Source organism: Mus caroli, chromosome 11 (assembly GCF_900094665.2).
Source record: "Mus caroli chromosome 11, CAROLI_EIJ_v1.1, whole genome shotgun sequence".
Lineage (NCBI taxonomy): Eukaryota > Metazoa > Chordata > Mammalia > Rodentia > Muridae > Mus > Mus caroli.
Window position 1 is genome coordinate 53,618,286 of NC_034580.1, and position 14,615 is coordinate 53,632,900.

General features: G+C 43.4%; 1 protein-coding gene and 1 long non-coding RNA gene across 3 annotated transcripts in view; one reads left to right on the top strand and one right to left on the bottom strand.

Moving 5' to 3' along the window:
- Fam183a (family with sequence similarity 183 member A) overlaps positions 1 to 1,003 on the bottom strand; it is a 9,894-nt gene extending 8,891 nt beyond the window's left edge. Inside the window, exon 1 of one of the 2 annotated variants that reach the window (XM_021177446.1) lies at positions 754 to 1,003. In XM_021177446.1, the coding sequence (XP_021033105.1) occupies positions 754 to 892 (139 nt within the window). In that variant the 5' untranslated portion in view covers positions 893 to 1,003. The remainder of the gene's footprint in view (positions 1 to 753) is intronic. The other variant, XM_021177447.1, reaches the window with a different exon arrangement.
- Positions 1,004 to 1,169: 166 nt separating this feature from the next.
- Positions 1,170 to 14,615, top strand: part of LOC110305460 — an 18,382-nt gene continuing 4,936 nt past the window's right edge. Inside the window, exon 1 of the long non-coding RNA XR_002379160.1 lies at positions 1,170 to 1,308. This is a non-coding gene — a long non-coding RNA (uncharacterized LOC110305460). The remainder of the gene's footprint in view (positions 1,309 to 14,615) is intronic.

Consider the following 14,615-nt stretch of genomic DNA (forward strand, 5'->3'; position numbering starts at 1 on the left):
AAAAGAAAAAAGAAAGAAGGTGAATGGCCTAAATGGATAGAAGGTCTGTGTGTCATTCTGACCTTTTACTGGGCTGTGCAGATGTTAATTGGGAGAAGTGTGGGATGGCGGTGACCAGCATATGCAATGAGGTGGAGTGGTATCCGAATAACTGCTTAGCGAGTGGCACGGGATGGTTAAACCAGACCAGCATTGCAGCAGAGGATGGGAGAGATTCGCCCAGCTGCTCCAGAGAAGGCAGCTGGGAGGTGGTGGGACACATAAGTCTGTTTCAGGCCCAGAAGCATTTTCACAGAGCTCTGTGAAGTCCCAGAGGAGGGAGACCATGGGAGGCCAGGGGGAGGGGTGGCTTTGCTGGGGTCAGGGTGAGGGGGACGGTCAAGCTCTGCACCTGGTAGCCCACCATTTCTAAGTCTTAAGGAGGTCTGTAGCAAAAAGTCAAAGCAATAATAACAAACCATACAAAGACAAACCCCTTTGGGTATATTAGGAAGAGACCAAACTACTAACAAAAACCAGACATTAAAAACCTTGGGCAATTGTTTGAAAAATAAAACTACCCCATTAATCACCTATCTTTATTCTACATCTAAAATGTTTAATCCTGGATGCATTTTAATGTATCTATTGTGCCTGGGTGACAAGGGGAACAATTCCCTCAAAGCCCAGCTGTCTGAACTCTAAAGAGATAACTAGAGGCAGAGGACACTTGCTCTCTCTCCCACTCCTCCCAACCCTCTTGGGCCAGCTCACCCTTGCGCAGGGGATTCACGTGATACTGCGTATACAGCTTCTGTGCCCGTAGCTCTTTGAGAAATAGTTCCCGCAAGATCTGATTCTGGTGAACTTCATCCTGATTCTTCATCTGCCCCACACGTCCTGCCATGGCCATGTTTTTGCTGTGAGAAGTCAAGCTATCTGCCCTGCCCTTGCCAGGAAAAAGGTCGCCTTCTACCGTTTCCAGGCAACGGATGTTCCTCTTGTGTTCAGGCCACAGCGTCCTTTCTGTCTCTAGGCAACAGCGCCCAGGCTCGGCAGCACCACCCTCCCAGAAAGCCTTTCCCTAGCTTCTGTCCACTCCACCCCTCCCAGCTCTCAGGCTCCTGGTATCTATTAGGCCTCCACCAGTGTCCTCAGACCCAGATTCAGCCTCTGGATCTAGAGTCACCCCTGTGCCCTGTGCGCTGCTAGGAAAGAGCTGCCTTTCTTTGGACCACCCAGGAAGAAGAGGCAGAAAAGTGCACCTCAGCATGACTGGTCGCTTCCTAGAGATGATTTGGAGAGGGACCAGAGCCAATAGGTTTGAAAGTAGGTGCCCAGAATTAAAATAAACAAAAACCACCTCTAGCACACACATGCGCACTGGTGGGTGGGGGAAACAGACAGAAAGTAAAATAATCTGACTGGTACACGGAAACAAACAGGACCACTACCCTTCCTAATCTAAGTAATTTGACATCTTAATGATTTATTTTGTTATTTTTACAACACTAGGGGGTTGAACTCAGCGCTTCTGCATGTTGCGAAGCTGCTTCAGCACTGAGCACTATCTCCAGCCCTTCCCTTCTTATTTTAAGACAGGACCTCGCTAAGTTGCCCAGGCAGAGGTTGCAATCCTCCTGCCTCAGCCTGCTGAGTTGCTGGGATAATAGGCCTGCCCCACCAGACCCAACTACTTTCAATGTTTGGTTGTGATAAAATGCGCATCTTCTAAGATCTCCTGTCTTCGACATTCTCAAGCATTCAGTCCAGCTGCATGAAGTAGGGGCATAGTGTGAAACCCAGCTCTAAATCTCACCCTTAGGCAACTGTCCTCTGACACCCCACTCAACTGACAACCACCACCTTTCCTTTTATTCCTATGTTCAACCCCTAAGCATCTTCTATAACATGATTTGTAGCTTCTGTCTCCGACAAGCAGAAAAGAGCGACGACATAGCGTTCTTCTCAAAGCAGTTTATTCAGGAACCTTTCAACATGCAAGCAGGAATCTCTCTCTAGCCCCCAATCACAATCCCTTATATAACTCCTCAACCAAGCCCCATCACCCCCTCGTAATCTCAGTTCATTGGCCTTTGTCAAATGGCCTGATCTTTTGTCATGGTGCGTCTGCGCAGCTCTCACGATGGACGTGGCTTATTTTCAGGTGTATGAGGAAGTCAGGTGCAAGTCATAAGACTTGGCTGCAGTCCTGGGCGCCATCTTGGCAATACCGCCACACCTGCTCCCCACAATGATTTATTTTTAAATAGCCATAAGTAACCTACAGTAGGGAAAGGATCCACCCTGGCTTTAGTGAGCAGCTAAACACAGATGCTAAAGCGTGTGATCTTTTATCCATTCTCTCATTCATGACCCAGAATGTTTGATGTGCGATAGACAGTATTGCACTTGTTAGGTGTGTGGCCATTGCTGCCCAAACCCCCACATCTACAGAGGACGTCATAGTTTTTTCTCTCGGCTTTTCTCCTCAGCCTGCAGGGTTCTTTGCCTCTTGGATACCCCACATTTATGTGAGCTCACATGCAATCGCCTTTCAAAAGCCTTAGCAGGCTGTAGAGTCCTTCTCTGTTGGTGCTTTATTGCAAACTTAGTTACTTCACTAAACATACTTGTTTATGCCTAAGCTACTTAAGGTGAGACGCATCCTCCTCCCCACCTCCCCTCCCCACCCTCACACCGCATTCCCAGTCCCCAGCACAGTAGAGGCAGGTATGTGTTTGGTGTTTTGTGTCTGACTGGGTGTCTGCAGTTCTGTTTGCTTACATCATTATATAGTCCCTTAGGACATTCAGATGATTGTATCACACTGGTTTAAGTAGATCAATGCAGTGCCCTTGTGACCCATGCCTGGCCCCTGTGTTCCAAGCAAGGCTAAAAACAGCCTCTTGGAGTCTTCACTGACTTCCTGAAAGTAGGAAGAAATAAACAAAGCCTTCCAAGCAACATGGTTTGTTTGAGGAAAATGTATAAGATTTCGCTTGTACTCCATCCGTCCAGTGTCCTTTACCCTGAACTATTAGCCTAGCATCTGGGACGCTCCATACGGGGCTGGAGGAAGGAATCCTAGCCTAAGAAGAGATGGCTATTAAAGCACAATGAGCTGTTTAGAGCATGGGAGATGAAGATGGCTATTTAGATGAAAGAAAAGGAAAGGAATGTTTAAAAATTGCCAGCATGGGGCAAAATCAGAGGCTGGTTCGAGTGTCTGGACCAGTAGAATAGTTTGACTTCGAAGGAATAGTTTGAGTGGTAAAATGTGATGCTTATGGGATATTCAGTGCCAGGGACCTTCCCCGGTGAGGGTCCAAGCTAACAGGGCTGTTAGCCTCCAGAGGTGATAAGGAGTTGGCAAAGGGAGGAGTCAGGCCATGGTGCTCAGGGTGATTAGCAAGCAGGCAAGCAGGCGCTTTATTTCTGCAGGTCTCATAGATCAAAGACTAATGATTATCCAGGTACTACAGAATATGCAATTGATTTTTTTCATTACATGTCCAGGGTTACAAGTTCAGTTACAATTAGAAAATACAAACAGAACAGATTTTTGTTTTTATCATTAGCCCTATAACTCCAATTTAAAGAATCTAAAATATGTCACCTCCCAAGAAAATGCATATATTATGTGACAGCCTGCTTTTAGGCTAGTGATGTCTATTGTTTTAAGGCACTCCAGACAAACAGAAATGACCTAAACTGATATTCTAATGAATAGCAGATACTAACACCTAAATTCTTTTAGTATACATTTCATCATCTATGCTATAAAATAGGAAAAGATTCTTTTAGTCAATCTATCTTATTTCCTGAGTTCTAGTCCTCCAGGGATAGATCCTGTATGAGTTCCCTGTCTGTAAATGACATTCTCAGAGAGCTCTAAGCCTATAATAAAAAGAAACCTTGAATGTGTAACCTGTTCTCCAAGACAGAGTTTATCAGTTGTGTCTGTTTACCCTTCACCACTCTACTGTTTGAGTTTGCTCAGGGGCTAATGCCCCAAGAAGATTCCTGGAGAAATGGCTTCATCTAGGGATGTGCTTATTTGTGCTTAATGAGCTCCAGGGCATAAAGGTAGACTTGCAAAATAATGACCACATAACCTGGAGAGCGTGGAATTCTGGCCATGGCGGCACTGACAGGCTGGGAAGGGTGGTAGGCTTCATAGTGGGACAGGCAGGAAGCCAAAGTTTCCTGTGGAGTGTGTGTGCTCAGAAGTAATGATGGACACCCTGAGACACTTGTGAAATGAGAGAGCTTCATCTACATAGCCTCGTGCTTGTCCCCCTAGTCAGACCTCTCAACGATACTGTAAACTTTTTAGGTTATTGATGGGTGATGTTTTATTAGGAAGCTGATTTAGTTACTGTATTATGTCGGTCAGCAAAACACTTGGAAAGAAGTTTTTGAGGATGAAGCCTTCAGCAGGGCATGGCAGGGCTGGGCAGGTCACCTCAATGAGGACATTTATCAAGACAGAGACACAGGAACACATAAGTCACTCATGTGTTTTAGAAAAATTGGCTTTGGGCTTAAATGTAACATGTGTTCTCCACAGAAGTCCTAGAGCTTGAAGTAAAATATTTTTTAATATATTGTTATAAAGTTACAGTTGAAAAAAACTAAATAGAAGTGAAGATGAAATTACTTCAGCTAGAAATAAAATCATTAAACACTTTCAAACACCCTTTGCAAAAAACAAAATCAAAGACAGATGATTTGTTTCTGTCTTTAAATATGTATATTCCTTATGTTCCTCAACTTATAATAGAGCTATACTGAGATGAACATGTTATAAACTAGAAGCTTTTTTTAAAAATCTTTTTTATTTGTGTGTGTGTGTGTGTGTGTGTGTGTGTGTGTGTGTGTGTGTGTACAGGAGACTGGGCAGTGGATCCTTGTTTTCTTTATTCCTTCCTGGCCCTCTTCCTATGGATAAACACTCATATATACAATGATAGGTAGACAGACAGACAGATGATAAAAAAGATAAGTAGATAGATAGATAGATAGATAGATAGATAGATAGATAGATAGATAGATAGAACAGAGAAAGCTTTTTAAAGTATCTGTAGCTCAGGTTTGAAAAGCAAAGGGAATTTTGAACCATCTCTTTCTGAGACAAATTCTGTATCCATCTCAACCCACTCTCCTTACATTCTCCACTTTCCCTCTGGGAAAAAAATGCTGTGGTTAAGAGAGCTTGCTGCTGCTTTTCAGAAAAGCTGAGTTGAACTCCCAGCGTCCATATCAAACAGCTCACATCTGTTACAACCCCAATTCCTGAGGATCCACTATCTTCTTTCTGGCCCCTGCAGGCACTTACAGAGAGGTAGCACACACACACACACACACACACACACACACACACTCTTTTACACACAAACAAAAAGAAAAGAATTAAAGCTTCCAGCTTATGATGTGTTCATCTCAGTATATCCCAACTTTAAGTTGAGGGACATCAGTAATATATAGTTTTTAAAGACAGAAACAAAAGAGCTGACCCCATTCTTCACCCCCTGTTGGGGTGGTATGGGTGAGGAAGAGATGCCCTTCTCCCTCCTTGCCCCCTCACCTGATGCCCTGAGGTCACGAGAGCAGGATGCCTGCTCCTGCCCCTCACTGGCTGCAGCACTCAGGAGATCTGGCTCCACCCCTAATCTGCCATGGGGCAATGTGGATGAGAGATGCTCCTCTTTGGCCTTGTCTGCTGTGGTGGCTGAGTAGGCTCTGTTCCTTTCCTGGGCAGTATAGTAAAGCTGCCCCTGATGGTAGATGTGCAGGTGAGCTGGCCCCGGGGACATGAAAGTAGGAGAGAGGACCCTACCTCTTCACAGCTGAAGCACTGGGTGAGCTAGCTTGGGGCAGTGCTGGAGAGCTCTATCTGGTGGTACAGACCTGAGAAAGCTGGCAGGCTGACCGACTCCCAGGCCCAGATCAAGGGCTTTGAGTTGGTCAACTTGAACATCTACCTCATGTTTGATCTGCTGGACTGAGTGAAAGGGCCCATCCTGCAGACCCAAGGCTTCATAATCTCCATGACACAGGGCAACAACAGGATATCCGAGAGGAGTCCTCATAAGGACCCAGTATTGATAGTATAGCAGAAGCCAGAGGCCTCAAAACAGACCAATGATACATTGCAACGAACATTTGCAAGTAAAGATACAATTTGAAAGTAGAATACAAAAATTTTATTTCTTGAAATTTTTTCCTTTCTTTTTTCCATATTTTTATTGGTTATTTTATTTATTTAAATTTCAAATGATATCCCCCTTCTCATTTTCCCCTCCACAAATCCCTTATCCCTTTTCCCCACCCCCTGCCTCAATGAGGGTGCTCCCCCACCCACCTACCCACTCCAACCTCAGTGCCCTAGAATTCCCCTACACTGGATCATCAAGCCTCCACAGGACCAATGGCCTCTCCTCCCATTGATTCCAAATAAGGCCATCCTCTGTTACATATGCAGCTGGAGCCATGGGTCCCTCATGTGTACTCTGTAGTTGGTGGTTTAGTCCCTGGAGGGTTCTGGGGATTTAGTTGGTTGACATTGTTGCTCTTCCTATGGGGTTGCAAACCCCTTCAGCTCCTTCAGTCCTTTCTCTAACTCCTCCATGGGGTCCCCACACTCAGTCCAATGGTTGGCTGCGTGCATCTGCATCTGTCTCATTCAGGCTCTGGCAGAGCCTCTCAGGGGACAGCTAGCTCTTCTTTTACACTTCAATTTCCACCTGCAGTGATTTCATTTTCATTTCTATTTAGTTTCGCTTTCGGTATAATTTTAGAGTATTATCCTCAAAGTATTTTACTTTAAGATTTCTGCAGAGAAAAGAAAGTTGACATTTAAACCCATAAGTTCATTTTCATGTTCTCTGTTTCATGTTCATGAAAAACATGTGAGTATTCTCTGTATCTCAGTCTGGGTAGACACCCTTCTGGAACAAGAAAGGTGTTGGGAGCCAGGCTGGGTGGTTAGAATTCCAGTACAGGGAGCACAGAAGGACACAATCCATCTTCTGTTTACTAGAGCCCAATGTAGCCTTACCATTGGCTTAGCTCCAGCATCAAGTGATTGGTACATGCAGCTGATGTAAGGTCTTTGGGGCCTTTCTACCTCATACATGTATGCTGATAGTCCCTTCTGAAATGGACAGTGTCTAAGAAGAAGAGAAGGAAGGAAGGAGGGAGGGAGAGAGGGAAGGAGGGGAGGAGAGAGGGAGAGAGAAGGAGGAGGATGGAAGGAAGAAAGAAAGGAAAGAAGGAAGGAAGGAGTGAGGGAGGGAGGGAGATAAGGACTCTTCCTTTCCTGTTCTGCATCTTATAAGCTCCCCCAGCTCTGCAATGCTTCATGCTCTCACTACATTCGGACTGACACTGGTTTGTATGCTCTTAACAGACACAGTCACACTTAAACATCCTCAATGCTGTTGAACATTGCAGCTACAGGGAAACTCCTGTCTGTGGCTGCAGAGTCGTGTTGGCCCCAGCCCTGGCTGACCGCAGCCTCTTTCTACCTTGGCTTCCTCCAGCTCCCCCAGGCTGCTGGCTGTGTCTTTGATCAAATTCATCATTTGCTGGTCTCATTCAGCATCATCTGCCAACTATGCTGCCATGCAGAATATATATCATCTCTTTCACACTGGGTTGTGGATATGAGTCTGAACCTTCTGACTTGGGTATGCCCAGTGTCTCTCCATATTTCTTGTGAGCCTATTTGGGATCCAGACATCTGAAAAGTTCTCTAATCACCTTTCTTCACACACTTCTTCACTTCTTCAGCTTTATCCTGGGGAGTAAGAAACCCACTCTGAACGCTCGGAGTCCGTTTAGTGGTGAGACAATTTTGCCAGCTTCTCCAGGAAGTTCTTCACCATGTGCTACCTAATTCCTGTCCTGCTGCTCAGAGGCACACCACACAGCTCCTTTGGTCCTAGTGTCCTCAGGACCCATGATGTGTGTATTTCTATCCAGAAAGTCCACACAAACGCTGAAACATTACAGTCAGCTCCACTTGTCTCCCTCGATGCAGGGAGACGCTGAGTCTATGACAGACTATGCGCTTCCTGCACACTGTGTGCACTGTGTGGGGTGGGGACTATATCAGGATGTGTTTGTGAGGTTTCCATAGGACTTGATTATGGCAACTTCTGTTTGCTGGAACCTCACAGAAGATCTGAGTCTAAGAACCGCTGAATGGACCACTTCATGGAAGCAAGGACCTATAGCTTCCTATACAGAATAGCTTCTTATTCTGCTATAACACAAATTCCATCGTTTGCCCCTTTTCAAATCACAGTACTTTTATTTTGGTGTTGATAGATATTTTGACATAGTCAGGCTCCAGAGCACTGTCAGATATACGCTCTAAAGACATTTTCTCCAATTGCTTGGACTGATGAATAAATCATTTAATCTCTTGACCATCCTTCTCGATAGTAGACTATAAACTGCTTATATATATATATATATGTATATATATATATATATATATATATATATGACAGCTTACTTATTCTGGGTCATATTTAAGAATCCTTTAGAAAAGCCTGGGTGAGGAGCATTCTCTCCTTTTTTTCTAAAAAAACATTTAACATTTGATAATTGTGGTCTGAATATGCTTGGCCTAGGGAGTGGCACTATTAGGAGGTGTAGCCTTGTTGGAGGAAGTGTGTCACTGCGAAGGTGGGCTTTAAGACCCTCATCCTTGTTTCCTGGAAGCCAGTCTTCAGTTAGCTACCTTCAGAGCAAGAGGTAGAACTCTCAGCTCCTCCAGTGCCATGGCTGCCTGGATGCTGCCATGCTTCCCACCATAATGATAATGGGCTGACTCTGAATCTGTAAGCCAGCCCCAATTAAGTGTTGTCCTTCATAAGAGTTGCCACGGTCATGGTGTCTCTTCAGCAATAAAACCTAAGACAATATTTTTTTGTAGAAGATGCAACATGTTAATTTTACTTTTCTGCAGGTCAAACAAGGTGCCTCAAAAGTTTTCAAAATGCACTTGAGTGAAACAAACCAGACACCACAAGATGAATACCACACATTCTTACACACTTATAGAAAAGAAAAAGGCAGTCTTACAAAAGTACACAGTGGAGTGCAGATCGCTAGAAGGGGAAGTGAAGAACAGAAATGAATTCAGAGCATCCTCTATGGTCTAGGAAGGATACTAAGAGGCAATGGCAGAGGTGTAAAGGAGTGTATTTATAGACTTGACCAACTCATGACAGATACACATATGAAAATTTCAGTAAACTCCATTAATTTATACAACATTGTAATAACGATTAATTCAAAAACTTGTATTGCATGGAATTTCTTCCCCATATAGACAAACTCATTTTAAAACCTATGAAGGCCTTTCTGAGAGCAACAGAAAAAGCAGGCCAGATCATCTGACCCAAAACAGCTTCTCTGGTGGTTTGAATAAAAATGGCTTCCACAGACTCATAGTGAGTGTCACTATAAGGAGGTGTGGCCTTGTTGGAGGAAGTGTGTCACAGGAGGTGGGCTTTGAGGTCTCAGATACTCAAGCCAGGCAGTGTCACACTGTCTTCCTGCTGCCTGCTGATCTAGATGTAGAGCTCTCAGCACCATGTCTGCCCAGGTGCTGCCACGCTGCCCACCATGGCAATAATAGACCAAACCTCTGAACTGTAAGCCAGGACCAATTCAATGTTTCCTTATAAGAGTTGTCATGGTCATGGGATCTCTTCACAGAAATGGAGACCTTAACTAAGACAGCTTCCCTAAAAGTGATCAGGCTTACAGCAAGTGACTAGCTGTTGTAAAATCAAAAGTGGGCAAAGCTGGTCAATGACAAAGTTTTAAAAGTCTTAGGATGAATGAAACATATTAAGATTCCTTAGGCTTTTAGAGAAATATGTCTCCCAAATGCAATCTTTCTAAAAGACGATATGTAGACGAACCAACACCTGAAGTGCCAGTTTATCTCTTGATTTTAGTATCATTTCTGGTATCCTCTATCTATCTTCTATCTATCTATCTATCTATCTATCTATCTATCTATCTATCTATCTACCTATCTATCTTCTATCTATCTATCTTCTATCTATCTATCGATCTATCTATTTTTATCTTAAAAATATTTTTGACTCTTCAGTTCTCTTCTATATAAACTAGGCTTTTTGCTTCTTTCATCTTTCTCAAGCTTGTGTCTTCCCCTGTAATTTCTTATTTCTAATGAGTACCTTTGTTTTACATTTTTGTTCTTTGTTGTATCTATAGATATGCTTGGTATAAAAGCCTTAAAACACACACAAGGCTTATTTATTTTACTTCATTGGTTTTGACGGGAGATAGATGGGAGATTAGGTTTTCAAGATCTGGATGTGTCATTGTCGAAGTTAGATGCACACCAAAAGCTTCCTGCCTGCTGTGCACTCTCCTCACTGAACAGTCCTGCCAGTGAATTAAGGGTGAGGGCAGAGGGTTTGTTGAAAGCAAGCAAGAGAAAGCACAGTTGTGGCCCCAATTTGTGTAGCACACAATTTTGAAATCTGATTAACAACCAATGTCCACAACAAAGTCTATGCATGGAAACCACACTGTGGAGATGGTTCCTATTCAGATCTTTTTTAAAAAAAATTTAATTTTTTCCTTTTTATTGGTTATTTTATTTATTACATTTCAAATGTTATCTCGCTTCCTGGTTTCCACTCTACAAACCCTCTATCTTATTCCCCCTCCCCTGCTTCTATGAGGGTGCTCTCCCACCTACCCACCCACTCCTGCCTCACTGCCCTAGCATTCCTCTATGTTAGGGCATCGAGCCTCCACAGGACCAAGGGTCTCCCCATTGATGCCCGACAAGGCCATCCTCTGCTACATAAGCAGCTGGAGCCATGTGTCCATCCATGTGTACACTTTGGTTGGTGGTTTAGTCTCTGGGAGCTCTGGGGAATCTGGTAGGTTGATATTGTTGCTCTTCCTATGGGGTTGCAAACCCCTTCAGCTCCTTCAATCCTCCCCTTAACTCCTCCATTAGGGACCCAGTGCTCAGTCCAATGGTTGGCTGTGAGCATCCACATCTGTATTGGTCAGGTCCTAGCAGAGCCTCTCAGGGGACAGCTATGCTAAGCTCCTATCAGCAAGTTCTTCTGGTATCAGTAATAGTGTCTGGGTTTGCTGTCTGCAGATGGGATGGATCCTTAGATGGGGCAGTCTCTAGATGACCTTCCCTTCAGTCTCTGCTCCACTCTTTGTCCCTGTATTTCCTTTAGACAGGAACAATTCTGTGTTAATGTTTTTGAGATGGGTGGGCATCCCCATCTCTCAACCGAGGGCCATGCCTAACCTCTGGATATGGTCTCTACATGTTCTCTCCCCGTTGTTGGCTATTTAGGCTAATGTTGTGCCTGTTAGGTTCTGGGAGCCTCTTGCTTTCCTAGTATCTGGGACTTTCTAATGGCTACCTCCATTTCCCAATCCCCCACTGCTACACACCTCAGTTCAATTTCCTGAACGTCTGAACTTCTCCCCCATCTTCTCCCACACCTGATCCTGTCCCCCTTTTTTCCTCCCCTCCCTCTCCCTCCTTGGTCCCTCCCTCACTCTATCTTTTAAAGGAGAGATGTTTCCACTCAAATTGATTCTTCCAAAGCAGACTTAAGGAACCAGGGTTCTGCGGCTTATTCTAGCTCTAGCTTTACCAGCGACATCAGACCTGCTGGGGCTTCCCTTTCTTGGTGGGTCCCTCCCAAAGACGCTCTGGGAAAATGACAGTCTTTAACCCCAGGGTGACATTCACTCTTTAGTCTTAATTTCCCCAGAGATCCCAACTTTCATCAGAAGTCTGCCTATAGCTTTGACTCACAAGACTCACCAAGGAACTCTGGAAACCTGTCCCAGGAGGTTGTCATCTTGTTAGCTTAATGAGTCCCGTGACTATTGTCCAAATACTTCATTTACAAAAAGTTTTCCTACATGCCAAAGCCTCACCTCATTATTGCAGCCATTAAAGCCTCTGGCTTTTCCCTCATCATGCCACATTCCTATGTGGTGCTTTGACTCTGCAGGGAGACTTGGGGACACAAGCTGGCTGTCTATAGGAAAGCCCTCTACACAATTTTAGTGCTGGAATAACACAGCAATGTCAAACGTATTCCTAAGTCTTCTCCCCAAAAGGGGAGTGTGGACACCAGTTAGTGACTTGGTTGATTTTACTTAGAATTTTCACATTGACTTTTACCTGCTCAAAAGTCAGTGTCTACTAAAACATACAAAGAAGTGTGGCTATAATGCATGCAATTCAAAAGCTGACATTTTTCATGCACTAGCTGATGATACCAGGCACATTCAGGCTCATCTAAGGCAGCAGAGGCCACACCCCAAACAACCCACAGGAAAGTCACTACTACAGAGATACAAGGCAGCTCTAAGAAGGACTAAAAATGGAAGTCTCAGCTGTCATGTTGGGGGAGTCAAAGTCATTCATGATGTCATGCTCATGAACCTTGCTTTCAAGGCTGGCCTGGACTATATTGTGAGACCTGATCTGACTAAGCATGAAAAATATAGAGAGATAGGTAGATAGATAGATACATACATACATACATACATACATACATACATACATACATACAAACATACAAAGATATATAGATACATAGATACACACAAAGATAGATACATACATACACACATACAAAAATACAAAGATATATAGATACATAGATACAAAGATATATAGTAAGACCTGATCTGACTAAGCATGAAAAGATAGATAGATAGATAGATAGATAGATAGATAGATAGATAGATAGATAGATGATACATACATACATACATTCCCTTCTCCTGGTACTTTCATATATATAATCTTTTGTCAGATGAATAGACTCTCATATTCTCTACACTATTAGGGCATTATTTTATTCTGTTCCCTTAAGTATTTTATTGTTTCTTAGTTAATAGAAAACTCTATGAGGCTAGAGAGAGAGCTCAGGGACCCAGAGCACTTGTTGCTCTTGCTTTCACATGCTGGCTCAATCCAGTTCCAGAGGATCTGACGCCCTCTTCTGGCTCACATAGTGCACAGGCAAAACACAAATATACATAAATACGACTTTTTACAAATTACATATTCTAGATAAATACATATGTGTGTACATGGCATACAATTTGTGGCTTCAGAACATACACATTGTAGGATAGCTAGACCAAACTTTGGGCATTTTTACTTAAATTTTCAGTTCACTGGGGGAAAAAAACTAATAAAACTTGCTCAACCACTTTAGAATATAGACTATAACTATAGTCATTATGTTATATGCGTGTGTGTGGGGGGGGGGTATGTTCACACAAGTACAGTGCCCTCAGAGGCCAGAAGAAGGTGTCTGATGCCCTGGAACTGAGTTATATGGAGTTGTGAGTCACTGCATCAATTTTGGGAATCAAAATCTGGTCTCCTATAATATCAGTACACCTTCTTAACTGAGGCTGAGTCATCTCTCCAGCCACTAACTAAAACTTCATTCTTTTGACAGACATTTTCCCATGCCCTTTTCTCCTCTAACCCTTGGTAAATATTTTTTCTTATTCTATGCATTCAACATTCCAACGTTTTTAAATGTCCAATAATTAAGAAAATGTGGCCTTTTCTGTTGCTTGTAATAATAATGTCCTTTAGTTTCATGTGTGCTATTCCTACTGATAATTCATGACACTCCAGCTGGATTTCTTTTGCCTTTTCAGGATGTAAAGCATCCCATAGACGTTATGGTTTATGATACTTGTTACCCATTGTCTGAGTCAGGGTTTCTATTCCTGCACAAACATCATGACCAAGAAGCAAATTGGGGAGGAAAGGGTTTATTTGGCTTACACTTCCATACTGCTGTTCATCACCAAGGAAGTCAGGACTGGAACTCAAGCAGGTCAGGAAGCAGGAGCTGATGCAGAAGCCATGGAGAGATGTTCTTTACTGGCTTGCTTCCCCTGACTTGCTCAGCCTGCTCTCTTATAGAACCAAGACTACAAGACCAGAGATGGTCCCACCCACAAGGGGCCCTTCCCCCTTGATCACTAGTTGAGAAAATGCCCCACAGCTGGTTCTCATGGAGGCACCTCCCCAACTGAAGCTCCTTTCTCTGTGATAACTTCAGCCTGTGTCAAGTTGACACACAAAAACAGCCAGTACACCCACTGATGTATTAGTGAAACTCAGGTTGGTTCTATGTTTCCATTATTGTGAATAATTCTGCAATGCGTACAAGGTACAGGTATTTCCCATTGGTGCACTGATGTCACTTCTTTACAGGTATGTAACTAGTCATGATTTTCAATCCTATCAAATAAGAAATCACATGCTAACTGTCCTTTTAAACTTGAAAGCAGGCCCTGGGATGTTTTCTTAAGGTCTATTATAATTTGCGGTCAATTATCATGTATTCTTTTTCTCCATTTTCTCAAGTATTGAATTGAGTATTTGAATCTAAGGAATATTTGTTACCAAGGAAATAATGTAGAAGGAGGAGGAGGAAGAAAAGAAGGAGAAGGAAAAAGAAGGAGGAGGAGGAGGAGGAGGAGGAGGAGGAAGAAGAAGAAGAAGAAGAAGAAGAAGAAGAAGAAGAAGAAGAAGAAGAAGAAGAAGAAGA